The sequence below is a fragment of the Molothrus ater genome, chromosome 16 (assembly GCF_012460135.2).
Source record: "Molothrus ater isolate BHLD 08-10-18 breed brown headed cowbird chromosome 16, BPBGC_Mater_1.1, whole genome shotgun sequence".
Lineage (NCBI taxonomy): Eukaryota > Metazoa > Chordata > Aves > Passeriformes > Icteridae > Molothrus > Molothrus ater.
The window spans coordinates 3,822,509-3,850,084 of NC_050493.2; the positions used below are offsets into that span (position 1 = coordinate 3,822,509).

Below are 27,576 nucleotides of genomic sequence, written 5' to 3' on the forward strand. Positions count from 1 at the left end.
TGTTTGTTTTCCTTCCTTTAGGAAAGTGCTACAGTGGATGCTCACAATATGCTAATTCACAAAAAAATCAAAAAACCAGAGGCCAAATAAGGGACACAAGGCATTACTATTACTGGAAAAAGACAAATATGGAAACATTTGTATTTTTATTCAGCACACAACTTTTATACACTCTTACCCATCCTTTGCTTCTCTGCAATCACCAAAAGTTTATTGACACAGAACAATTTCATTGACATCTTGCAGAGACATTTTAAATTCATCTAATAAAATTGGTGCAATGTTTATGACTAGACAACTTCATGTGTTCAGCCAGAGATTTTTGTTCTAAAATCTTCCTATAAAGAGATGACTCTTAATCACTGACATCTCTATTTTCTGCTGCTTGCCTGACCATCTCCAGCACACTTAATATTTGTAATGCTACACTGGTGTGATTCCATTTAGGAAATATGAATGGAAATAAAGAAATAGCAGCCCTCAGCTGAGTTTATTGAATGCCTTGCTCCCCCTTTCTCTCTCTCTCTCTCTCTCCTGTGCAGGGTGTGTGCTCCCTGGCAAGTCAGTTCTTAGCACAGCAATGCTCTCTCTCCTGCCCCGCAGACAAGGTGCAAGTGCTCCTGTGATTTAATCTGTTATGCTGTTAGCTGGGCAGACCCCTAAATGCAATATTGGCAGTGAGAAAAAGGGCAGAGGAAGGAGGCCAGTTCAGAAATGTCATGTCTTCATGATTTTTCTCACCATGGACTTTGATGGATACTCCACATGACTTGTGCAGTGCACCTTCACTTTTAAAGATCAGGTGTTCCATCAATTTAGCATCTTGCTTGTCTTGAGCTTTGGGTCTGTGGGATTGCTGGTGCTTTTCACTCTGCTATCCCCTGATTCTGCAGAAATCAGTGCAGGAACACTTCTTAGTGCATATTGCTGTGACCACACAATTCAACTGGGAGGAACAGCCTGGTTTATTACCTGGGACTTGTGCTTTTATGTGATAATCTTAAATTCCTGTTGAATAAATGGTTTCTCTGCTCTGCTGTCAAGACAAAGCAGGAAGACAGCAAAAATGCTCACAGATTAGGCATAATGAATATGAGCACTATTAAAATGGACAGAGATGTTCTAGCAAGGTCAGGGATCAATTATGCAGATAAATACTGTAGAAAGTACCAAAGTTAAACATTATTGGAAATGCTATATGGAGAAAACAGCACAGATTGCCAGAAGGAGGAGCCTATGGGATTGCTTTGTAAAGCACATTAAGTGCCAGAAAGACGTGGCACTAAAAGCAGAAACAGAAGTGGTTAATGTCAGTGGAGAGGCTAATGGAAGAAACGTCTCTACTTGTAAACCTTGCCATGACTTAATGCTGAGACTAGGAAAGACTCCCTGGGAACAAGTGAGGAACCAAGCCTACCACTGGGGAGACCAGTTTGAAGGGAAGAATTGCAGAAAGAATGTTTGCATCCTTGGCAGATGGGAACCCAAGGCTCAGGACAAGGATCTATCTGCAGGCAGAAGTTGAAGCACCTTTTCCCACTGGTGGCTGACAAAACATTTTAAACTGAGCCCAGCCCTAAAACCTTGCACCAGCAGCACTTGCACAAGGGGCTCACCTCTGCTGAGGGGCTCTGTGCAGGTGACAGGGAGATGAACATACTCAACTCTGCCTGCAGACACAGGGAACTTCCCAGGGCTATTCTGGGAGCTCACCAACACTCTGAACATGGCAAAAGCCTCTCCATCCATGCCAGCAAAAGTAGGAGCACAGCTTGAACTGGATGTTGGCATTTAAACTGCAGCATTTAGTTATCTTTTACAGTTCTGGAGGACACTGTATTAAAAATGTCAGCAGCCTGCCTACAGGAGGATGTAACCATCACTTGGAAATATGTCAGGGGCTGGGAGTTTTCCACAAAAAATGCCTCCCTCACTAGAGGTGTGGCCCAAGCTGGCTGCTAGCACTGCAGGGTGTGGAGGATGCCAAATGAGCAGTAATCTAGTGGAATTGGGTAGGAGTGAATACTGAGTCCCAAAAAATCACCTAAGGGAAATACTCTGCAAAGTCTCTCAGGTGGCATCACCCTTTCCAACACAATGAATCCTGGGTAAGCTGCCAGACTCAAAGGGTGCAGGATTCCCTGTTACCTGCCTGAATGTGTTTCTCATTAATAAATACAAACAGGGCTGAAAGGGCCTTACTCAACTGGCTGATTTTCAAAACCAAACCAAGGTCTGCCATGAAGCATCTGACCTGTCATTCCCTCTTTCCATTTTGTTTGGCACAAAATTGAAGTTTATTGATTCTTTTGCTGCTCCTCCATAGGCAGGAGCCCTGTTGTGTCTTTGATAAATTTAATTAACCTTTTGAGCAGGGAGCTGAGCTTGTAATAAGCAAATATACATCTGCATAGGCTGCACTGTACCAGCCTCCCATGTGAACACTTGCATTACTTAGAGCTTCACTTCCCTTTGAAAATGGAATAAAAGGATTTTGTGAGTCTCCTCTGTTCTTTGGAACAGCCGATGGAGCCCTCAGACTCTGTAGGACAGACAGGCCAGAATTTAAGTGGCTGCACCCTTGTGACTCCTTCAAGAGTTGTTTTCTCATATTTAAGAAACAAGGGCAGCCTTGAGCATTGAGCATTTGCACACAATAACTAATATCTTTAATTCAGTTAGAAATTGCTTTTATTACACTCTTAAGTCACAGGATTTGAACTCCCTTGTGCAGACCTGGACCTATCTCTGGACCTCCCAGGTTAAGAAAGGACTTACCTTAGGATGTAGCCATGAAGAACCCCATTGTGCTCACTCTCAGGAGGAGGCTGCCACTGGACCATGATGGACTGATTGGTTCTCCCACTGGCCACGATGTTTTTGGGGGGGCACTGGGGGGCTCCTCAGGGAGCATCAACCTAAGTACAAAAGAATGTGATGGACGTGGGTGTTGTAAGAAATCAAAAATAACAGTCTATTTCCTGTATCCACTCCAAGTGAACCACTCTTTTATCACAGTCTGATGACTAGAAAGAAATATAATGCTGATCAAACTGCTGAAGACATGCATGAAATAGTTACAACAAATCAACATAATAGGAAATCAGTTAAGCAAGCAACAAGACAGACAGCTGAGGTAACCCTATTCTCTTGGAATCACCCAGGCTGCTACAACTCTTTAAAAAGATTACAAGCCTGAATGAGTAAGAGCTCAGGTCCAGTGTCTGTGACTCCTTCCAAATTGTTTCTTTCAGCTCTTTCAATATTTTTCATATCAAACTCCTACATTTTGAAAAAGCCATTTAGAGTTCAGCTGTTCTGCAATTCAAGCTTGCAGCAAGCTTTGGTTCACAGAAGAAGGGGGATGCATTTGAAACTGAATATGATGAAGCCATCCTTCTCTGTCACATCTGGGTAAATTCCAGAAGTGACATTGCCATGACAGGGTGAGAGCTGTGCTCCTGCCCGGCCTAACTGCTGGGGCTTAGCATAAGAGCAAAATGTAATTTCCAAGATTCTGCTCAACTGATACTCTGGAGTATGAGGACACTTCTCTCATGATGTGCTGAGCTCCTGCATCCCCCAAATGCCATCATCCCTAACTCCTGCCAGCTGCAGGGCACTCTCCAGTGACCTGGGAAGTGGCAACTTCTCCATCTCCCAGTCGTTGTGCAAAAGATTATTTTATTCCTTGACTCCCAAGCAGCATTTTCCCCTCCCCAGGCCTCTGTCCCTTCAGCACACAGACACTGGCTGTCATTACCTGCTGGTCTCGGTGCTGTAGCGCCCCTTGCCCACCTGGTTGACTGCACACACCCTGAACTGGTAGGTCCTGGCTGGAGTGAGGCCACTCACAGTGACTCCGGTCATCTTCGGGTCAAGGTTTGACAGGTGAACCTTCCAGGGAGAATCTGTTGGAAAAATTAGCACGGGGAAAAAAAAAATAAAAAAAAGATGAAAATGCCTGTCAAAAGCCCTGCAGAAGTGAGAAAATGCCTCTGACTGCTCAGAGCTCTTGGTGCTTGCTTCCCTCAGAGGAACTTTGGGAAGAAGTTTCTTTTCAGCAGAAGAAACCTTCCTGTCAGCCCACACGGTTCTGCAGATTGCACATTTGTCTACTGGAAAGTGATGCTGCACATGTCATGGCATAATAAATAAAAACTATATTCATTAACATTTTAATAAAAGAGGAAACAAGCATGATAAAGACAGATGGGCTGTGTATTTCACAACCCATCTGTTTGGCAGGCCATCACACCACCACACCCATGAGTGGCTCTGGTGGAAGGATTCTAATGAAATTCACAGTCAGTTTGGAATATCTTCCTACCCAGCTTGCAAGCAGGTGTAGAAGCGTGACTCCCTCTGCCAAATCAGCCCTTTGCTGCAAGACCTGAGAAAGCTTCTGCTGCTGATTCTACGTGTCTGCAGTCTTTTTTTTTTTTTTTTTTCCTAGTGATATTATTCAGCATGGAATCTAATTGTCCTAGGAAGATTCCCTGGTAGAAAGAGCCCTGGCAGCACTCTAAACCCCTCGCTGTCAGTTCGCATTCTTGCCATATCAAGCTCCTCTGATGCCTAAATTACATTTACAAGTTTTTAAAGAGGTCAGAAATGAAACATGTTGAAAATTAAATATTCTGACTTCTTCTCTCCATAGCCTGGTGTCACGTATTCTCCCTGATGTCATGACTGAAATAGTCAGGGAGAGGTGACATTTGGTCTGCGTTGCAACAGTACAGCAACGGAATCAGCCAATTTGAAGATTTGTTCCGTTTTTAAATAATACCAGCTGTTTTCATGCTCCCTGCTCAAAATTACTAACACTTCTGGAAATTGCTGAGGAGCTCGCTGTAGATTTTGGCAACGTTATCTGTGCATGTTGCTCATCAGAAGTGCATCGTGGCTCCTGGCAGGTCACCTCAACGTCTGCCTGAAAATGAAGATGAGATGTCCCAAATGTGGAAGGCTGCTAAACTTCACACCAAGACAGAAGCCACTCATTTTGTGCTTTTCTGGCAGATTCCTTAGCAAGTTTAAGTCCTCTAGGGTGTGATGCCAGTTGGGCTATAAACACTGCATCTTCAAATTACTCCAAATGTATTTATTCCAGTAAGAGCCTTGCCAGAACGAAGTCTTTTTTAACAGGAAAACTGACACAGCAGAATACTGGGAATGCTGGAGAGGGACATTTGCACAGCAGTGAAGCTGTGTCCTTGCCAGTTCTTGATTTACCAACAGCCACTTTGGCTGCAAGATCTTGATGCCAATTTATCTTAGCTGAGCATTGGATTTCTTTTAGAGAGCCCTTAGAGGAAGCACACCTGTGCCATCTAGAAAAGCGTTGCTTAGGAGTTTTTTGCACCTTAGTTCCTTCTGAATTTTCACAGGCTTCCCCTTGAGACTTCCCCAACAGCCTTGTTACAGCCAGAGTGCACAGCAACAAATCCAAAGGGAATTGGATTAACTCCAGCAAAGGGAAGCTGGAGTTAAGGTATGGCTGACCTAGTGCACTGCCTGAAGGAACTTCCTGAGGAAAATGGAAGAGGGGAGTGAAATACCCTTGTATGAGCTACTTGGGCACTGGTCCGTTTCCTAGAGCATTTCATTTGTTTACTGCCAGTGTAAACACCACCTGAGAGTGCTTAACCCAAGCAGCTCAATGTAGTGAGCAGTTTGATTCAACAACAGGCGCTATTAATCTCCTCAGCACCTTAGGGCTTTGCTCTGTTTATATGCTGCATCTGTAGAATACTTTATTAATTCTTTTTCCTCTCCTGGTGGAAGATAAAAGATCTGGCAGGAAGAGAGATTAAACTGGAAACTAATATAAACGAAGCCTATTCATCTCCTGGGCACTCTGATTCAGAGAGGAGGGCGGTTCAGGGAGCATTTGCTCACTCCTGGAGCACTGGATACACTGAGTCTGCAGAGTATCTTTAAAATTTAAATGTCAAGTCTTTTTTTTTTTTAAATCAATAAACAAAACATTCCAAAAAAATGGATCTCCCTCTTTAGATACACACAACCAACCCCAGGATTGTGCAGAAGCTCTTTTCGCTGTGGAGAAGAGCAATTCTGACAAGGGAAACATGCCATAACATTTTTAACAGCGCCTCTCCTGTCCTCCAGGGATGGCTGTCACTCACCTGTCCCAGGAAGCCTGGAGAAGCTCCATGGTGACAAAAGACTTGCCAGGTCAAACTATTAAAAAGGTCTCTGTTAGACTGAACAGACTCTGCTAATCCTTCATTTAACTTAAGCTGCCCAGAACATACTCTGGGCTCTGCTGCTCTTCCCCTGTAATTGCTGCTGTCTGAACAACTTCCATGTTGAGCTGTCTGTCGTCTTGCAAATATTGGCCATTCTGAATTAACTCTGATTGCCTCTCCAGCTTAATTTATTGGAAATGAAGAATCTCACAGGCTGTTCTCTGGTTTACAATGTCATTTCGGGGTTTTAGAAATGACATTTTTTCCTGTCATGAATTTTTGGATGCGCTTGTGACGCGTTCAATAACTCTGGCCATGTGCCAAGAGGCATTTCTTCTCTATTTTCCTGTCTACCCTACAGTTCATGCATTAATTGCAATTTCCCCAAAAATCATTTCTAATTTGATGTTACCAATCAGATCTACTGCAGAAAGCTGATTTTTGCAGGTTTGGAACACATTTCCATCTCTTTCCTTCTCCAGGGGGTTTTGCATAGATGGCAACACAGGAATTTGCTGTACTGCTGGAATACACTGAATTCATCTTTCAAACCTTTGTAGCGATATGATGCTGCACAAAATCCAAATGCAAGCTAAATGGTTCACCCTTTGTTTGGTAAGACTTATACAAGGTCTAGCAGTGGCCTGAAAAAAATTACCTTTTAAAATATCTAGATCTGAGTCACAATCATAATGACAATGCAGTTTTGCTTTGATTTTTGCAAAGATTTATCAACGGGTTCAATATTTGCCATTTGAATATTCCTACCAAATTCAGGGTAACAACTCATAGGTTTTATTAAGCATGTACAGATGCATTCCACAGGAGCTTTTATTATCTCCTCATTGGCACAACGTGATGATTCTGAGTTATATCATCACCTCACACAGCACAGATATCCCAGAATACAATAAAACAAAAATGGGCTTTTATCTTAATTGTTCTCAGCAGAATTCTACAAGTCTTAATTCATTTCTTCAGTTAAAAGACTATTCAGAGTATTTTTTTGATTAATTCCTCCAGTCGAAACCTCTTTGGAATAAAATAAGCATATCCCCTCCTAACTCCATGAAGACACTTCATTGGAATTCTGAGGTAAATTGCAATGGGGCTAAACAGGTCATGAAACATCCAAAATTATATTAGTGCAAATGACAGCAATGCATGGTACTATTTATCTGAAAATCCTATTTCAAATCAAGGTTCACATTCTTGGCTCTGTGTGGGCAGGAATACTTAATGACTGTGTTTCCTTGGAACTGTGTTTTTCAAATTAGATTATAAATTTGCCCCCAAATGTTTAAGGCCATATGTCTCAAGTCACCCACAGACACAGTCTACTGTGAATACTTGTATTTTGAGAATTATTGCATTGTGCCAAATACATTAATTTTAAAAATTAGGTGGCTAGAGTCGTTCATATTCCCAGTAATTTATGTGCACGATCTGCCACTGTTTTCTTCCCTCTAATTAAAATGAGGGTTTTGTATCTCTTTACTGAATTGATATTAATGAAAAGGAGTTCTAATCCATGCCAGGTGGAGTGACACGCCTTCCTCTAATGCAGCTGGTAATTAAACCCCTGAAATTTATACTCGTTATTTTGAATCCTCTTCAGCTATTTCTCTGCAGCAGACACTGTTATGTATTCATTGATGGTAAGTGCTTCAAAACCTACCATGGCTCCTAAAGCTGTGAGAAAGTTATCCAAAACAAAACAGCTAAAAAAAGCAACAAAATAAGGCTACTTTTCAGCACCTATAACCAAAACACAAACTCCAAACATTCAAACTCCACAGAACTAAGAACAAAATCTGCACAGCGTTGCTGACTGGAAAATAAACCATAATTCTGGTGTCCCTCCTTCACATCTGAAAGTGAAGGGGGACTGGGATGGGAGGCACATTGCTCTGCTGTGGCAGGGACAGAGCTCATGGAGGGTGCTCCCTGTCTCCCTGACAGTCACTCCTCCTGCAGCACAAACCCCAAACAGAAACTGTCTTTGGAAAGCAAAGAGTTTCTGCAGAGTCATATCAGGCCAAGCTCTACCTACAACATGGACAAGGACAACATCAAATGCCATCTTTGTGCACAAACAGTGCTTGGGATGGCTGGGAACAGAGGGAAGGTGATGGTTTCCAGAGGAGCAGAAAGTCTGGAGAAGCTAAATATTAACCACACACTGCTGAGATCAAAATAACCCTGAAAAACAAACGCTTCAGGAAAATAGAAACCAAAACAAGCCAGTGGCAGCCTGCAGACGTTTCAGTCAGTGTTCCAAACCAAAGTCACTGCTGACATTGCTGTCCTGCTCTGTATATATGGAACAAGAGAGCACAGCAACAGTGGAATATCCAAGGGCTCAGATTGTTCCCTGTTCTACTTCTGTGGGCAATAATTTACACATTGCACATAAAAGCAAAGTAAATAAAGACAAAAATTTAAAGGACAGCAAGACGTGGGATATATCTGGGAGTTAAGATGTTCAGGTCACAACAAAGCTGGCCTGTTTGCAGCTCTGAGCTGTGGCAGGACACAGACCTGTGCTTTGGGACAATGAGACCCTCTCAGTGGCAGACTGCAATGACAGCAGCCAAAATTCATTGATCTATCACAGAGTGAGCAGTGGTTCACAGGACCCTGTGGTGTTCTCAGGGTCTGTGTGCATGCTTTCCAGAGAAATACTGTTGATTTTGGCTGAGCCTTCGACAAATTTCAGTGAATTAATTCTAAAATGATGGCACATTTACCCCATTCCTATACAACTGCAAAGCATCCTTGGTAGAAAGGACTTGAAGACCTTCCAGACTCCTCCATGACAAAAGAAAGATGATGGAATGAGATGATCTTCAAGGTCCCTTCCAACTGAAACAATTCCATATTTCTCCTGGCATTGAATGAGCTGTCTTTTCTTTTAGGGACTTGTCCCAGTTGATGCAGCCCACTGCAGGATCCAAGTGCACAGGTTCTGCCACCTCTGTGCAAATACAGCTCTAGGGCCTTCGCATCATATTCCCAGACTGGGACTTCACTAACTTGTCATCAACAAAGCCACTGGGAAACAAGGAGCAGAAGGGGAACATCCTTGGGCAAAAGATCAGGGAGGGAAAAGAAGAAAACCAGGCAGTTACTGGCCTGTAGCTATGGGAGGGAAGGAGAGAAGAGTGAAAATAAAAAGGAAGGTGGTGGTAAAAAGGTAGAGAAGGAGTATGAGTGCAGGACTGTGGATTTTCTTACTCATTTGTTACAAAAAGATCCAGAGTCTTTGATTGAAAAGAACTATTTTAAGGGCAGCAGTCCTGGGCACGACTTTGGATTTCTGCTAGGATTAGAAACCTGCACTTAGCTTAACTGTTGTCAAGATCATTGGTTCTGGGACCTCCACATCTGAGAAGTTATGCACTCCAGCCTGCAAAGCAAAAGGCTTGTATGTGATCTGAAGCTCAAGTTTCCCTCTCAAGCTCTCAGTGTGGCAAAACAAACTGCTGCTCTCCAGATAATCAGAAATCAGAACTGTTTCACATTCAGTTATGCAGTGACTAATTTCAACATGTCACAAAAAGTGATGCTCTTAATTTTTTCATCAAGAATCAATTGTTCAGCTTGGATTTCCAGCTCCTAGGGTGATAGAGATTAGAAAGTATTGCCAAGGTGACCGATTTCCATATACCCTCATCTTTCCATCAACTCCTAAAGAGGCATTAGCAATGTTCCTGAATAACCTTGCAGACTGAGAGCCTGGTGTACAGCATGATAAAACTGGCAAGTGGCAATTCCCAATGTCCAGGTTTGTAATGCAGGAAGTCAGATATTTGGATTGCACTCAAACATCCTCAACCACCTACCTAAAGGAAGGGTGTAAAATGATAATCTAGAGAAAGCAGAACATATGAGCCCACAGAGAGGTAAGACAGCAGCTCCTCTTGACAACCAAGTTTGTTCCTCTGACAGACCACCACTTCCTTGAATTATCCCCCTCTCTGCATCTTTCAGGTGAAATTTGGGCTCTGAATGCACCGAGAAATCCATGCAACTGGTGAAAAAGCCATGGGAAGGAACAAACTGACTACTGCTGTATTGAGGAATGAGCTGCTGTGCCTCAAGTCTGTCTGGCAACACCAGAGGTGGAACTAAGTCCTGTAAATCAATCCCTCCATCTCAGTCACTCAACTCTTTCATTGCGCAAACACCTGAGTGTAAAACCCCTTTGTGCAGGCTCGAGCAAACTGCAGCAGCACTTTGCCAGCAGCTCTGGGGAGAGGGAATGGTTAAGAACACCGTGGGGCTGAGAAGTACTTGACTTACTGTTCTCAGAGAGCTCCACCACGTAGTAGAGCACGGGGCTGTTGCCGTCGAAGGGGCGCACCCAGGAGAGCACCACGCTGCGGCTGTAGGAGGAGTTCAGGGTGGCCACCAGGTTCTGAGGGGAGTGAGGCAGCTCTCTGCAGAGGAAAAGGGTAAGAGAGGGGGGGAAAAAAAAATAAACCAGCACAGAAAAATTAATCTCTATTTCATTCAGCTCCAGTCTTACAGGCCGCTAAAGGCAGGCGACATCAGCCCCGTGTGATGATGGATATAAAACCACCAGCAGCTATTGTACAATTAAAGATGTGAAAGACATCTTAGGATTCTTCACAATTTTATCCTGTTTGGGGGGAAAAAAAATAAAAAATTATGCTGAAAGTCCCAAGGCTGATGGATAGAACAGCTAATGGACATGTTGCTAAATGTGGCAAAAAGCCAATTTCCATCCTGTTTTTGACTGAGCAAGTTGGTCAATAAATTTCCTCTCTCACTTTTTCTCCCGTCTTACAATGATGTCCTACAATGTGACAGCAGTGATATGTATAAACAGTAAAACACATGGGAGATATGATTTAACATGGAATTTTTCATACTCAAGGAAGCAGAAGACATTGACACTATCCACACAGAGCGACTAATCAAAATTACCATATGTATTCTTAGGCTACAGAACAGCTTGATTTACTCATGGATTCAGGCTTATCCTGTCATGGGTAGAATCCTTCCTCCCTATAATAAGGATTTTTTTGGAAGCACCCAACCAGAAAATGCAGTGAAAATGCCTGCAGAAACCCCATGGAAATACAACATAAAACATTTCAAAAACAAAAATAAAACAGCAGCTCAATTAAAATGTGTAATTTCTACACATAAAGGAAATCTGTGGAAAAACATTTCATTTGTACCCATTGGCTCAAAATGGAAGCTGCATGATGAAGTGAGAACACTAATTCTGCTGCAACCTTTAAATGCTGATGCATTTTAAGAGATAAAAGCCCTTCAGCATTATACTTAAGCATGTTTTTTGCTCCTGATCATCCTGATTCCTAAGGAGAATAAGAATTTCAGAGTGAAGGAAAAGCAGGGAGGGACATTTTTTACTCATGCAATCTGCCTTCCTCCTCAGGAAGGCTGAGGGTGACCCTTCCACAGCTCAGGCCAGAGCAGAAAGCCATGAGGGCACTCACACGCTTAAATTAAAAATGCAGCAATTCCTGCTTGTGATGTATTTTGCCACTGAAGGCTCAGAGTTATTTAAAAACCACAACTCCTCAGCCACTCACCAAAATAAATACAGGCTCTGGCTCCAAGCCAGAACAATAAATATGTCCTGAATTTCTGTTTCTACTGGAAGATTGAGGAACATATGGAGAGCCAGACAATAGTTTTATTATTTTTCTGTTAAGCCGCGAATGCTTTTGTTTACGCGTTTCTGATGAATACACACTGTGGAGTTAGCACCAAAAAAAAAAAAAAAAAATTGCTGGAAGAGCCAAAGAGTGGCAAGAAAAACACACAGCTAATGAGGCACCAGAAGCAGAAGGCACTTCCCTGCCCACCTCTCTCCAGGCAAGAGGGGTTGATATTTCCTAAGGCTAAACCTGAGACTCAAAGCCTTGTCTCATCTCATTTGACTTTAAACGTGGAACCAAATTAGCAGCACGGTGACCCCAGGCTCTTTCTGTAGTAAACATGGAATGACACCTCAGGGTGTGATTCAGATCTCAACTTCATTAAATCGCTTGCTTGAGATGCCTTGATGGTGAGGAGTTTGAGTTGACTGTTCTCACTCCTTTCTGGGCGTGCACTGACAGCTCAGACACGGCCACTTTGGGGCTAAAACAAACATCAGGCACAGCAAGGATCATGTGTGGGCACAAAGGGAGTAAATTTTGAACACAGCACTGTGAAATTTTGGATAAACACGTTTAGGGAAGAGGGGGACCTGGAAACAAAGCAGGAGGGCAGCTGACCTGGGAGACAGAGCGTGGCTGTCACTGGAAAGTGTGGGGGTGTAAGATATGGCCATTTACCCAGGGACTACAGGAGTGTGCTGCTTAATTTTGAATGAAACATTAAATTATAATAAACATTAAACCTCCACCACAATTTATCATTATGTCCTAGGCAAGCTGGTTGGAAAAGTTTTTGTGATTAAGCTGGCAAAGGTAATTACTAAAGGGAAGAGTGAAATGTCTTGTTGCTACATGGCTCACACAAGTCCCAATCCCTACTTCATTTATCACCAGTCCCTGTGGGGAAGAGCTCAGAGAGGGGCTGTGGCTCCAGCTCCTCCTGGAAGATGATGACCACAGAAGCAGCAGTGTGGGAGGAAGGGGGGAGTTCACAGCAGATTATCCCCATGTGTCTGCTTTTCTGGGCAGCCCATGAGCACTCCTGGTATATATTATGGGTATTTTCAAGGTATGCATTTGCTACTCTTGATGTCCCATAAATTAGAAGGGCTCAATTAACAGCTCACTTGAAGACAGAGACTACACAAATAAGAAAGACTTAAAGCTCGGTCTCTTTTTCCAAGTGCACAAGACTCAGAAGACTTTTGAAAACGAGTTTCCCTGCTTTTCCCCTGCTTTCCCTGTTTTTTAAATGCACAGACTGGGTTAAAACCTGGAGTTTTGTTTGCTTAGGATTTGGGCTTAGTAGCTTTTTCTCTCAGATTGACAAGGACAATCAGCAGCAGCACCAGGGAAATGGGCACTTTCTGTTCAGACAGAGATTGAGTAGCGTGAGCTGCTGCCTCCATCCAGGACACCCCATCCACAAATATCACAAATATTGGGTTTGTCTTTACTCAAATGTGTCCATGCTGAGCAGCAACAGATGGTGCTCACAGATTTAAACCCCTCGAGGCAGACAGAACAAGTGCCTAAGAAACACACCTGGACAGAAATGAATATTTAAAGCTACAAAGACATTTCAGCACAGGAGTGTACCTCTCTCATTGCAGTATGCAAAAGCAGAGATTAAAAAGTAGTAATTTCTACTTGAGCATGCACTTACACTTTGTCTCCTTCTCATTTGCTACCACATACCCTGTGGAAGGGATGATAAATGAGACCTGTACCACCATCATGAATATTCATGTTCCCCAAAGAGATCATTGCTTCTATTTTTCCTTTAAGAGGATTACTTTTCCTTGCTTCCAACACCCAAGAAATGATTGCAGAGCATTCTAATTTCAACCCTTTCTCAGGGTGAGGAGGACCTCAGACTAGAACTGGTCAGCACCAAGAAAGTGGATGAGGTTTAGAGCAATAACACCCAGAGCACTGAACAGACCTTGACCAGACATGCAAAGTGTAATTCCATCATTATCTTTCTTTTGTTCACTGAAGCCCCAACAGGAATTATATGGAAGTTTTTCAATACAGAATATCTTAAAACCTAATTTTTCTAATGCTGAAGAGTTGCATGAGGCAAGTTTTCCATAACTTATTTTATGTGATAGCAAAATATGTGCATGGACACTTTAAAATCTGTAATTGATAGATAACCCCAGGGTTAATGGCATTGCCACCAAGGTGACCTGAGGGAACTCTGACAAAGCAATTAAAGTAGTGCATTTGCAAGAAAAGAACATGAAGTCATTGTGACAATCTGGGAGAGAAATATTAGCCAGTTGCAGATGATACATGCTCAAAACAGAAACCCTAATGTTTTGAGTCAGCTCATCACTGCCAGAGGGCAGCTGAAAAATTCACTCAGCAAACACATAGAGTTTTTATAAAATTAGCTAAAAGCAGACTATTTGCTAAGAAAAATAAACCAGACACGGTTTGGAGAGACTTCTGAGAAAAATGGTCCAACAGCAGGTAATTAGAGAGACTGTGACTGAAGAGGGGATTACTAAAAAGGCACAGGAGATTAAACAAGTTTTCTTGTCAGGTTCTGAAAAGCCCTGCTCCTGTTTTCTAATGGGCTCCCTCAGTCAGGTCCAGCAGGCAGGGGCTGCTCAGGAGCAGGTGGTTCATCTGCCAGGGCTGATAACAGCACTGGGCTGAGGCAGGCAGGGAATGCAGCACTCAGGCCCTGATGGCTCTGCTCCGAAAAGTTTATCATGGTTTAAATTAACAAACCTGGCAAATGCTGCTCAGGACTGTGCAGTTTCTCTTGCAAAAGAATCCTCTCCGATTCCTGCAAGGCAGCCCTGAGTTTTGAGGCTCTCTGTCTCTCACAGGTCTGTAACACGGGGAATTTTTGGAATTAAAGGGTTGCTGAGTTCCAGAGTGCACAGATTTATTTCCCATTTCAATCTGCTCAGATCTGGAGATGACTTGGGAAAGAGGTTTGAATTTTATGCTTTCCTTTTGCTGAAAACACCTACATTCCTGCTATACCTTCAATGACAAACAGACACAATGGCATTTATTTCCAAATGCATTTCTGGGAGATATTTCTCCTTTGAGTATCAAGTGCACTCAGACTCCGCAGTGAACCTTGAGTCTTGGATGACATCTCAATAGAGAGCTTGGAAAAATAAATAGAAGCCTTCTTTCCAGTGAGGAAGGAATAATATATTTTCAAGTTTGACATTCCTTCTGCTTTCTCTCCCTGGAGAAAGGAGAAGAGATGGGCAATTGGAACCAAGGGATGTGGGATCTGTATCAAGTTCCATTTGTAATTGGACATCCTTTTTATCACTTACCCTGCAGTTTGTCACACCGATTTTAATTTTAGCAATAATTTGTTTATAGGATATATTGGGAAGAAATTGGAAGAAGTGGCAATTATAAATAGTCCAGTAAAAAGGGTATCCAAATTCATGGATAGATGGCTGACAAAGGCAATACTCTGCATTCCTGGCAACCCACTGGGGTTTATTATAAGTGGTTAGCTCCCCTCTCCTGCTTTTGAAGAAGACAGAACAATAATAGCTTTTTCTCTGATGAAAGGGAACTGAAAGGAGATGAACTTGCTGCCAGGAATAAATTGCCTATTTTTGTATTACATTGTCCTTCCCATATATTTTGCATAGAAAAAGAGCCTAAAAGATTTTACTATATGTTGTGACATAACAGAGGCTTGTAGAGGGCTTTGATTTTCCAACAATGCAGCATTACCATACTTTGCAGTCACATTCATACAACAAAGAGATCCTCTAGCTCGGGCTGCAGACAGGCTTATATTGAGCAGTGGGTACCATCAGGCACAGATAGTGGTAATTCTGCATATTTTATACATCCTGAGAATCCTCAGGATACTTTGAGCTGGAATCAGCACAGTTTCCCATCAGGTGAGTGATACATGGTGATAACTCAGCTTTTGCAGCTTTAGGAACAAGCCTTTTTTCCTCTGTATGTTTTTCAGGCTAGTGTTTACAGGACTATAAAGTAAGCTAAATGAAGCTGGGATGTTTCATAACATGCAATTACTTTCAGGATCAAACTCTGTGACTTGCAGGGATGCAAGAGAAGCGGGGGGCTCGTCATCAAATGTTTCTGATATGCAGTCGAGAAATACTACCAGGAGAAAAGCAAAGTCAGTGTAAATTTAAAATCTATCTCTTGCAGAATAGAAACATCACTCGCAAATGTTTTACCTCATGCAAATCAAATCAAGTGATGTACATGGAGAATAAACACATTTAGAGAGAAGACAAATGAATGAATAGAGTATCTTGACTAGCAATTAGTTTCTGAGCCCAAGTACCATCAGTGCAAAATTGATGAGCAAGGTAACCTTTGGCTGCACTTTAGCAAGTTCTTCATTAGTTTTCTGGCTTTCCTTTGCAAATATTTTATTTCTTCTTTCATGCTGAGGAAGATGATCCATCCTGTCTGCAGCACCAATGTCTCTGTGCTATCCATGCAGGTTCTTCCAGCAAGGAACACAACCTTTGTCCCTGACCCAGCAAGGGCAGGCAAAGGAAGAGGGAGTTTTCTTTCCATCTTTTCAGAGATTTGGAAACCGGACCACTCAGAGATTAAATAATTGAATCAGTTTGAAGAGAAATCAGTAACAAACTTATTTGTGCCTTTGGAAATTCCACTTGATGGGCACAGAGGTGGAGAAAGAACATGCTGCTTCCTGGGGGGAAAAAGGTGGGGAGAGGTTTGGAGTTGTCAGGCAAGGCTGTGTGGGACACAGTTATCCACTGGTGGCTGCTCCAGTCTGTAACTGGTTGAGAGGCCTCCTTTGAGTATTTATCTACCATTAGTGCTACTCAAGGCACTGAAGTGTAAGTGCTCTTCGATGGGAATGTGCATGCCCTGTTTGTTAATGCTCTGCAAGAGGGAATCATCCAGGAGAACAGGGAATGTTAGAGATCTGTCATTCCTATACAAGCTGGAAATTAATTTAAGCTTTACTTCAGATGTTTCCTTTCCACATATTTTCTTCTTCATTTCACTCCTGTTGTATCGTGTATCTCTCTTCCTCGCAGATCTGTGCTGCTGAGCCAAACGATAATGATGAAAGCTGCAAGGAAATGCAATGTTTTCTGGCAGTATTGCACTACCTGCAGCCCTGCTTTGAAATGAAATGTCACAATTCAAGGTATTATTGAGTGACTTATCAGTTACTTGACTCCTCTGAAAGAGTGGGTCTGATAGATTCCTTTAATTCCTCCAGGAAAAACAGGAGATGGGCGATCAGCAACAGAACATCAAAGGAAGCAGAGAGGCAGGATTAAGAGGCGGTTCCAGTGAATGGAGAGCCAGCCAGCACAGCTGGAACAGCTGGGGTGCCTCAGCAGGGCACACAGGATGAGCCTCTCCCCACCAACTTCAGCCCAGATTTTATGGACCATAAAAGAAGCTCCTCAGTGGTCAGTGGGGAACTGCAAGTAAATCCAATTCCCTGTGCTGTACTGGGCAGCTTTTGCTATTTAGCATTAGGAAACTATCCTGCTGCTGAAGTGTTTAGCACATATTTATAGCTTTGTTTCAGAGTCCAAGCTTTAACATTCTTTTCAGTCTTTACTCTGCCCTCCATTCAAAAACTGCCTCAGAGAACAGTGAGCGTGGTTATGTAGCTGCAATATATCCTGAATTGTCTTCTGCTCTTGGATTCCAACCAGCAGTAAAATGCACTCCAGGAGGAGAGCTGAGGAGTGCTTAATTAGAAAAAGAATGTATGACCGCTCTTGGAAAATGGGCATCTGATGGAGCCTTGGCACTGTCAGAATGATGCTGTATCAAACAGCCCTCTGCACAGCAAATCTCAGAGGTGAACTCATTACACTGCCAGCCACACAATTGCCATCTTCTCAGAGACATCAGGCATGACCAGCAGAAACAGATGCAATTTTAGTTGAATTAAAGCGTACTACTCAAGCAAATAAATAAATAAATAACTCTACATAAAACATTACCTTCTTTTTTTTCCTTTCATTTGATCTGCTCCACACATGTACCAAACCCACAGCTGTTGCTTTTAGTGATAAAAATAAAATGGAAGTGCACTTCACCCCAGTGGAATGACAGAAATAGAAAATATGGAACCATGTAATGACATTTTTATAATCCTTTTCCAGAGCAGAATGGCACTTTAAACATTTTTTTGTTTTTATTTTTAAAGATCCATAGGAATAAAGAAAGTCATATATAAAACTAATTTTTTTTCCTGAAAAATGATGTATAAAGAGAATGCAAGAGTAAGCAATGCCCATCCAGGGAGCAGCTATTCTGATAAATGTTTAACAGAGAAAAAATACTAAAAGGAAGAAAACATTTTCTTGTTTTCAAACTTTGGCATCACAGCACAGCACTTGGGCTTTTTGGGAAAGCCCTACAGCATGGGGTGATAGAAGGATCCAGGTTTAAAGGAACCTTAGGAGGTCTCTGGTCCAGTCTCCTGCTCAATGCAGGCTCAGCCCTGAGATCAGAGCATTTCAAAGCAATTTCATTAGCAATGAACCAGCCTTAATTTCCCTTAAAAAAAACAAACAACCCACACCAAAAAATCAGAACTGCTGACTCTCCACAACAGCTAGAGTGAAATGTTAGAAAAACACCTGAGGCTGTCTGAAACTCAGTGTAGGGAGTATTTAAGCTGGAGCACTCACATCACTTCCAGCCGCGCCGTCCTGGAGTCGTTCCCTCCGGGCGAAATGACCTCACAGGTGTAATCCCCGATGTCCCCCGACCACGTCTGGCTGATCAGGAGGGTCCCATCCTTCTCTACTGTGATCCTGGAACTGCTGGATGGGTTTATTACAGCACTGTCCTTCTTCCAAAGGTACCTGAGTGTTGCAATGCTTCAGTTATTGATCACTCGTAAGAACACCAGAATAGATTTATTTTAACTTTGCTGGAAGGGATCAGCTCCTGTCATCACATGTTAAAAATGACAGACCCCTGCAGCTACTTTCAAGAGCAGTGCCTTTTACAAATTTAAGTTTTAGGTCAACCGATCAGAATGAAAAATGTAATTCCATCTGAGATATTATGTATTTTACAAGGAAAAGATGGAGTACTCATACACATCCAAGTTCTTAAGTTCACCCCCACCAGCACATTAACTCTGCAGTTAATGGTGGGTGCTGGCCAGCTCAGTAACATTGGACTGCCAGCATCAGAAACTTGTTAAAGGTTTTCTAGAGCTCACATATCAAAACCACCCCTCCCAACACATCACAGAGGTGTGGAGAGCCCACAGACTCAATTTCCCCTAACCGAAATTTTTATACCCGTATTTCTCTTTCCAAAGTTCTTTCTGCAGCTCACCCTTCAAGCACTCTCCAAGCTCTTCCTTTTATTTTATTTCATTTATGTTGCTTTCAGACTACATTAATTTTTATGGCAAATTTATTTTCAAGTTTTGAGTTTCGTCTGAATGCTCTAATTCAAATTTTAATAGTCCAGACAAATTCTGGTTTCCTTTACATGGTTAGAACAGACTACAAGCCCAAGTCATTGAGTTGTTTCCACAAACATGGGCATCTCTGGTGTGGCTTTTATGCACCCCAGAGTAAACACTTCTGAAATCCTATTCCTTCTCTTTGGCTTTTACTCTCATTAAGTATCAGCCTCTGACACGTTGGTTTTATTGATAGTGTATTAACCTTGACAGTAAAATCATGGAAGGCTATATTGAAGTCATGAAGTGGAACATAGCTCATTGTAAATAATACATAAGGCTGAAATGGAAGATGGGATTTATATGATTAATGATACAGTGTACAACCTTATAATGCAGTAATCAGGGGTTTGGTGTGAAAATCTGGGGTCCAGAAACTTTTCACCTAGTGCTATCCATACAGCTTATAAAATTAAACTGGGGTAAACCACACAAACGAGAAGTGCCACCACCAACCTGATTGAAATTCTGGGGTCGTGCGTGGCCTCGCAGCGCAGGGTGGCTGTGGTTCCTTTGATCACCGTGCTGTCCTCGGGAGGGCGGACAATGGAAGTGCGATCTGAAAGGAGCACAGCTCAGGTGAAATTAGAGCCCTTTGCCTCGGCTATTCACGCTATTCACTCCGAGAGCAGGCACCGAGCCTTTGTCATTCAAAGCAAAGAGGGACGCTGCTCTTGGAGCCTCTGCTGCGAAGGTTCCCCTCCCTCTACAGACATTGTGGCACAGGTGACACAGGTGACACGCTGGGGGTGCTGAGAGGCACAGCAGCGCAGGGCACGAGTTCAGCCCGCTGGAGAAGAATGGTGAAACTCTCCAAACTCTCCCTTGGCTTGTGCAAGTGTCTGCGGGAGCTCCCTAAAGGCGAAACGAGTGTGTGGCAGCAAACACTGAATATGGCAACGAGCCACGCTCAAAAACACAAACAAGACCCAGGAAAATCTGCGCAAAGGAAAACGCACTTGAAAAGCATCGAGAAAGAGGTAAACTTAAACCTACAACCTCATCAACTCCAGGGCAGTGGAGGAGCTCCTGGAAGAAAAATCTTCTATATCAGAAAGATGTTGTTTACTCAAATGTTTCAGAACATCCTTACTCAAGCCCCTCCTAGAGGCTCAGAACACAATAATTGCTGTAACTACAGCAACCAGATCCGGTGTGAAAGATCGCCATTATTTGTCACAGCACAGGAGGAGGAGCAGAGAGCATCAGCTGAGGCAGGGAGACAACCAGGATGAGCTTGGAAGATATGTGGATAATGTTAATAAGTCCCAAATCCCTACAGAGATAATCAGCATCTACTGAGATATCTCATACATGCACAAGGAGGGACCATCAGCAAGATCAAAAGCTGACTCTAAATAGCATGGAATTTTTAGCATTACTCCTGATGCACATATGTAAGAATTCTGGCTTTATAATGGTGCTGTTGCTAGACAAACATTAGGTTACATTCACTTTTCTTCCCCTCATGCAGTACAACGAATAGGAACTATCTTTAATACCTGCAAGAACCACAGCATTGAGAATTAATAGGAAGCATCTCCTTTATTTGATCCATACCCCTGGATATCGTCCAGTTTAGAGCATCCTGAAATTCTACCAACTTGATATTGTCAATAAGACAAACATGACAGCCACATGACACAAATACATTACAGTTACTGCCAGGTATTCCCAGTTTCAAAAGGAAAAATGTGGCTGATTTAGCTTGCAGTGCTTGGGGATTAATAAATGCCAAATATGCACCACACATCAGCAGCACAATCAGTTCTTCAAGTGCTGGAGAGGAGAGAAGCCACAACATTTCTGTATTAATCCTCATCATCTTCATTATTTTCAGTTGCTCTTAGTCCCTGCTAAGGGATCATTATTTTGTACCTTGAGTAGCAAAATCCATGTTACACTTCAATTGAACTCACTTAGGAGTTACACAGGTGAACCTCTTGGATCACAGTCACTTCCTCAACAGAAGGAATATAAAAATATAGAGATCAAGGGAAAAAGGTGAATAACAAAACCATTTCATAGGATGCCCTGTCCCACATCAGTCTGTAGCAAGAGGGATTAGCTGAAATCTGCTGCACTTTGATTTGGCTTCCAACAGCAGCCGGAGTCACAAAAAATACAAAACTGTGAGGAAAATCCTATCTGTTGTGACTGTGGCCACTGCCTCAGTACCAGCACGGACTGGTCTGTGCTACCTGCAGACTCCTGGAGGCAGACACCACCTGAAACCAGCCAAATCTACAAGTTAAAAGCTCAGACTTGCAATGCGAGACACCAAAGCAAAACCTGACTGAAACTGTAATTGTGATTGAAGCTCTATTTAAATACACTTCCTTTCACAAAATAGAGATTTATATGCATAATTCTCCAAACAAAAAAAGGGTTTTTGTGATAGGCTTCCTAAAATAGACACATTATTCCTATTAAATCATACAAGTAACGCTATTAACGAGAAAAGCATAATTACTAATGAAAATTTCCTGAGCATACAACAAAAACTGATTAATCCTTGATTAAAGTTAGACTTTAAACAAAGCATTATCCTTACTCCACACTGTCAGCATCACAAAAGCATTCAGAGCTCCTTCAGAGTTGGCTGCACAGCAAGTGTAATTGCCAGCATCCTGCAGGAACACGGGCGTTATCTGGAGGCCTCCAGACTCGAGGAGAACGAAGCGAGGAATCTGCACCGAGCCACTGGCCAAGATGTGCTCTCCTGAAACACACAGGGGGAGCAGCATGGTTAGTGTCAGGCAGGATCAGGGACTGCAATTCCAGCTCTCCCAAAATGTTACATCCTGCCCAGGTCACTGGGTCATGGCGGCCCCACAGCGAACCCACCGCTTGCAGGCGCCAGGGGAAGGGGGAAAGAGGCACTGAATGGATCTACAGGATCTCAGTAACAGGAATGGACAGGAAAGTGTGGATTACAGCTCTTCTACATATTAATAACTGGCTACCTTTCTTCCAGGAGATGGCAGGGCGTGGAGCCCCTGAAACTTCACAGGTCAGTACTGCAGTCATCCCCTCGGTGACTGTGGTGTCCTCTGGGGGCTGGATAAAGGCTGGCTTGATGTCTAGAATAAAAAATTCAAACAAACTCAATGCCTCACCTCTCAGAAGATCCTTTAACTGTTACCGTGGATTACTTTACATTCACTTTTATAGAGCTGATCATGGAGAAGGACATGACAATAAGACATGAAAACCTTTCAGCAGTGACTGTAACCTTTTCTTATTCATCTCCCAGGAATTGCCTAATCCTGTTTATTACCTACACAGAAAATAAAAATCTATCAGTGCTTGTACCTGTACAAGTAAGATAGGTTAAAGAAAAAGGAAGATAAAGCTCAAAATGAGTGTTTGGGGGGAACTTGAGAAATCTAGATAAACAAAACTATTTTCCTTCATCTTCATAACAGAGTTCTTTAAGATGAAAAGCAACTTGAGAGAGGCATTAACTTTGAAACTTAAATGTCAGCCAAAAGAATTTAGAACCTGAGCCTTATCCAAGACATTTTCTAAGTTTCTTTCTCTCTTATTTTCCCCCAGTTGCATTTTATTGCAGTTTTTTTTCTGCAGTTTCCTAGATCTATATTGAACTGGGGCTGATTTATTTTCTTAGGCCAGTAGGAATTCTGGTCAGTATGTGCAAAGTACTCTTGGGCTAAAAATCAGCTTCCTGAAGGGAAGTTTAATATTGCAGAAATGACTGTTAATAATCACTGTTAAAAGACTACTAGGATTTGTAATTCTTCCATAGAGAAGCATGCACTTCATTAACAAAACCATTTAATCTGACTTTTTGGCCAAAAAAGACATTTAACTTGAACTTTCTTTCTTTTCCCTGACCAAATGCAGTTGCAGACAAAGGCAAATAAAATGATAGCATGCACAATCATGAAGCAGTAGCTCAAGTTCTGAATGGAATTACATTAGAGTGGAAATTGGAAGGAAACGAAGGAAAGATAAAAGTATTTCACAATTAATTTTTTTTCTTTTCACTAACATCTCTTTTTGCCATGTGAAATAGGGGAGTTCACCTCAAGCCAAGCTCTCCTGATGTCATGGAGAGCTTTTCCAGATGATTCAGCAGATTGTGCTGAGGCCACCGGGGCGTTTTGGGGTTCGTTGACAAGAATTCAGAGTTCTGCAGGTGGAACTAAAGCACCTCTGAGAAACATGATGGGTGTGGGGTCACCTACAGGGATGACCCCTCCTGCACCCCGTGCCAGCCCTCCCCACTCACTGGTGACATCCAGGTAGGTGTAGGTCTGGATCTCCCCAGCCTGGTTGCTGGCAAAGCACTGGAAGATGCCGGCGTCCTGCGGCCGCAGCGCGTGGATGCGCAGGCCCCCGCTCAGCAGCACCTTGTACCGGGGGTTCTCCAGCCTGCTGAGGGGCACTGAGTCCTTGTACCACACCAGGGTGGGGATGGGAACACCTGCTCAAGCAGAAAGAAATCGCTGTTAGTCTTTGCAGAGCGTGTTTTAGGTCGTGTCCCTGTTTTCCTGTCTTTCTACGCCAATTATTTGTATTTTTCCAAGCTGCTTTAGATAAGTGGAGGCTGCACCTCACATTATCAATGGTAGTAACACATTGCACGACATGAGGGAATAAAACCAGCAAATACTAGGGGGGAATGTTGAGAAACATGTTATCAAATTACTTTCTTCACCCAATCATATTTCATGCTACTACAAAATAAGATTTGGAGCAATTTCATGTTGAAAGCCAGAATCATGCTCCTTAAACAGCAGCAGTGTGGCAATACAGCCAGTCTGTAAGACTGCTCCATCCCAAATAAGATTTCTTTGTGCTTCTGTAGCTAAGATAGCTGAAATACAAAGGAAATGGCAAATTACACATGAAAAATGAAGTGCTCACATGGCTGTACTTGAGTCCCAATTTAGCAGCTTAGTTTAAGCCAATGTACAAACAACATATTGCCAACAATAGGATGGCTTTAAATTATTATTATTTTTATTCAGTCTCAAGCTTCACCTGCTATTTGAAAAAAGCAGGCATAAAGAGAAATAAAATTCCTAGCCTAGATAAAACTTACAGTCCCATTTATTCCTGTTTTCTTTCATGTACATGTTCCACAAACCCTGACACAGTTATTTCACACATATTTTTGTTGCTGTCATGTCCCCGTCACCCAGGATGAAGTGGCTGTAAATTTATTATACACAAATAGTGTAGGATTCACTTTTCTTCAAGAGATGTCAGGGCCCTAGAACAGTCTTAGACAGCTGTTCCCATCCCACCGCTCATATCAGACAATGTTTTATGTTTACATCCCAGAAATCTCCACTGGATCAAATGCTGGGGATTCGGTGCAGAGATCAGAAGTGAGGCAGGTATTTTATTACATAATTAGATAATCACTGACTGATTAAGATTGGAAAAGACCTCCAAGACCATCACCTTCCAGGCACCTCCCTCCAATACCTGACAGCCCTTCCTGTGAATAAATGCTTCCTGATGTCCAACCTGACCCTGCCCTGGCACAGTTTAACACCATTCCTCTCATCCTGCCCCCATTGCTCCCTGGACAGCCTGACCCCATCTTGCTACAGGAGGGTGAATTGTGGAGAGCCTGTCAGGAATTGTGCAGAGCCAGAAGGTCCCCCCGATCCTCCTTTTTTCCAGGCTGAGCCCTCCCAGCTTCCTCAGCCTCTCCTCACAGGATTTACACTCCAGACTCTTCTGCTCCTTCCCCTGGACACGCTCCAGCCCCTCAATGTCCTTCCAGAACTGGGCACAGCACTTGGGGTGCTTTTGAACACTTTTCACTTAAAACCTCAGACCAACACAATTTCTTGTAATAAGGTAAGAGACCACAAACTTAAATTCATGGGTGGGTGAAATTTGCCCAAATAGAGAAGAAGTGTCACTGAAGCATGGAGGATGGGATGTCACTGATGAATTGAGCATCTGCAGACAATGAATTTCACTGCAATGCTGGCAGTCACTTGATGTTCCGAGAGCTAAAGTGCCATGGGAAGATCTATATAATCATCATTATCATTTTAAAACTCCCAAAGTTAAATACTACTGTGTTATGCTTCCATTCACATCTTCTCTCAGTGTACTTATTCTCTTTATACAGACAAAACTGTATTAACTCTGGAAGGAATGTACAAACAATGTATGGAAATGACTGAAAAACAACATCCAATTGCTGTTGTTACTTTTATAAACACGTATCATTTACTTCAATCACCTCTGATGCTTTTGTTCTGCTGATAAAATAAAATGTACTCATGACGCAGATAATCATCTCAGGAAGAAACCCACTATGTAGAAGTGCATTGTCTGATAGAGAATAGACACGATGTAGGAGCTTGCAATAGGCATAATTTAAATTTCATACAACAGCCCATATACAGAATTAGCGTAAATTTCAATGTTCACAATTCTCGGTGAGGGTGTTATTCATCTCTTGAAAATCCTCCTGGGCAAATACAAATTATCACTGAGTAATGAAGAAACAGATGATACAAAATGGAATAGTTCTCCTGATGCTGAGAAGCTCGGAAATGATTTCAAGTTTAAATAATAGCAACTCCATTTTCCCACACATTAGACTTGATAGGCACCAAGGAAATAATGAAATCCTGCATTCAGAACACTGAAACCTTTAACACTGGTGTCATTCCATAAATCCCATTCTACTAACAGTATTGGCAAACCTTCTAATCCTATAATCACTGTGAGATACACCTTCCTATCACCAACTCAGCTGACAAACTGAATATTACCATCTCTATTTCTCTCCTTTTCAGTTACGGGTATCTTCCTCCACTCAAAGTTATGAGTCTGAATAATAGGATCTTATCTGAGCACTCTGATGCCTGTCAGCAGCATTCATCTGGGCTTTAGTGATCTTCCCAGAGAGATTTGTCTTCCAAGTTGTACACACATTCTCTTCTAATTTTGCTACCTGTTTGGCTGTAAAAAATGGTTAAACCCAGCTTTTCTCCTCTTCTATCAACCCCACAGCCTTTCCTCCCCACACAAAGGAATTTTGCTTTTTTTCTTCTCTAAACATCTTCTGGTGAAAAAATTATGAAGAGAAGAAAACACTTTAAAGACCTTTTGCACTCTACATTTCCAAGCAGTATTGGCCCGACCCTGCTGCTCAGGAGGTGAGAGTGTCCTAAAAAACTGGCAGTAATAAATAAAATAACCTTATTTCTCAGTTGTGTGCAGCACAATTCATTTTTCACAGACAAATTAATCTAGCGTCAGGGGGGAGAAGGGAAGGCAGGAAACAGAGATTCTGGTTCTGGCTTTGCCACTTCTTCTGTAACCTTGGGCAAATAACTTATGGAACCCAAGGCTCAGCTCCTCCATCTGGGAAACAGCTGCTTGACTCCCTGCCAAATTTCACTTAAGAACCTCGATGAAAGACTCAGAATATTCACTGTGTCATCTTTGTTATTTATTTTTTACCGCCTCCTCTGGATCCCAGCGAGCTCCTGAGGAACCCCCAAAGCATCTCTTCCATCTCCTTCTCTAAACAGGTAGAACTGAAGTCCAATTAACTGTGCTCCCCAGACAGCACCACCGCTGCCTGCAGCTCCAAACTTTCCACAAGCAAATCAGAAAGAGCATTTAAAGGAAACCCATTGAACATTCAGGCAGCATCAGCCACTGCTGGAAGATAAACAGCAGAGCCTGGTTCCTGTGGCCTGATACCCCGAAACTCCATTACAGGGAGCAGGGAGCTCCAAGCTGCAAGTTGCAATTTTATTTACAGTTAATCTCTGCTTATACTGTGAAATTAATCTGTCTCTCACACATCCATAGCGCACCAAGTCTTGGCAAATGGGCTTTGTGCACACAGCCTGATGGGGCTGGGGAAATACAATCTGTCTTCCATTTACAGCAAAGGTAGAGGGCAGCTCTGCAGTTTCCCCAGTGCTTTGTTCTCCCAGCTCAGAACAGGGAGGCAGCAATCTTCATTTACCCTCTTTTTAAGTGCTGGCAATTGCTAGATTTGTGTAATAATGGATCAAATTTCCTCTATGTTTAATTCTAGTACCTGCCCCTTATATGTGTTATAGATACTCAACAAAATAATCCACAAGGAAACAGGTTTTCATGCTCCTGCACCACATTTACCATCAAATCAGATGTGCACTACAGGAGTTGAACAGAAATAATTAATTTTTTCTAATAAGAGTTTCCCATATCTCCACTGAGAATAGTTATGAGTGCCCCA

At 42.5% G+C, this 27,576-nt stretch overlaps 1 protein-coding gene across 1 annotated transcript in view; it reads right to left on the reverse strand.

Moving 5' to 3' along the window:
• Positions 1-27,576, reverse strand: part of SDK1 (sidekick cell adhesion molecule 1) — a 382,295-nt gene that overhangs the window by 113,226 nt on the left and 241,493 nt on the right. The window contains 9 exon segments of the mRNA XM_036392619.2: positions 2,779-2,890; positions 2,893-2,918; positions 3,764-3,911; positions 10,518-10,654; positions 18,544-18,720; positions 19,794-19,896; positions 21,892-22,059; positions 22,304-22,420; positions 23,593-23,787. Of these exon segments, the coding sequence (XP_036248512.1) occupies positions 2,779-2,890; positions 2,893-2,918; positions 3,764-3,911; positions 10,518-10,654; positions 18,544-18,720; positions 19,794-19,896; positions 21,892-22,059; positions 22,304-22,420; positions 23,593-23,787 (1,183 nt within the window).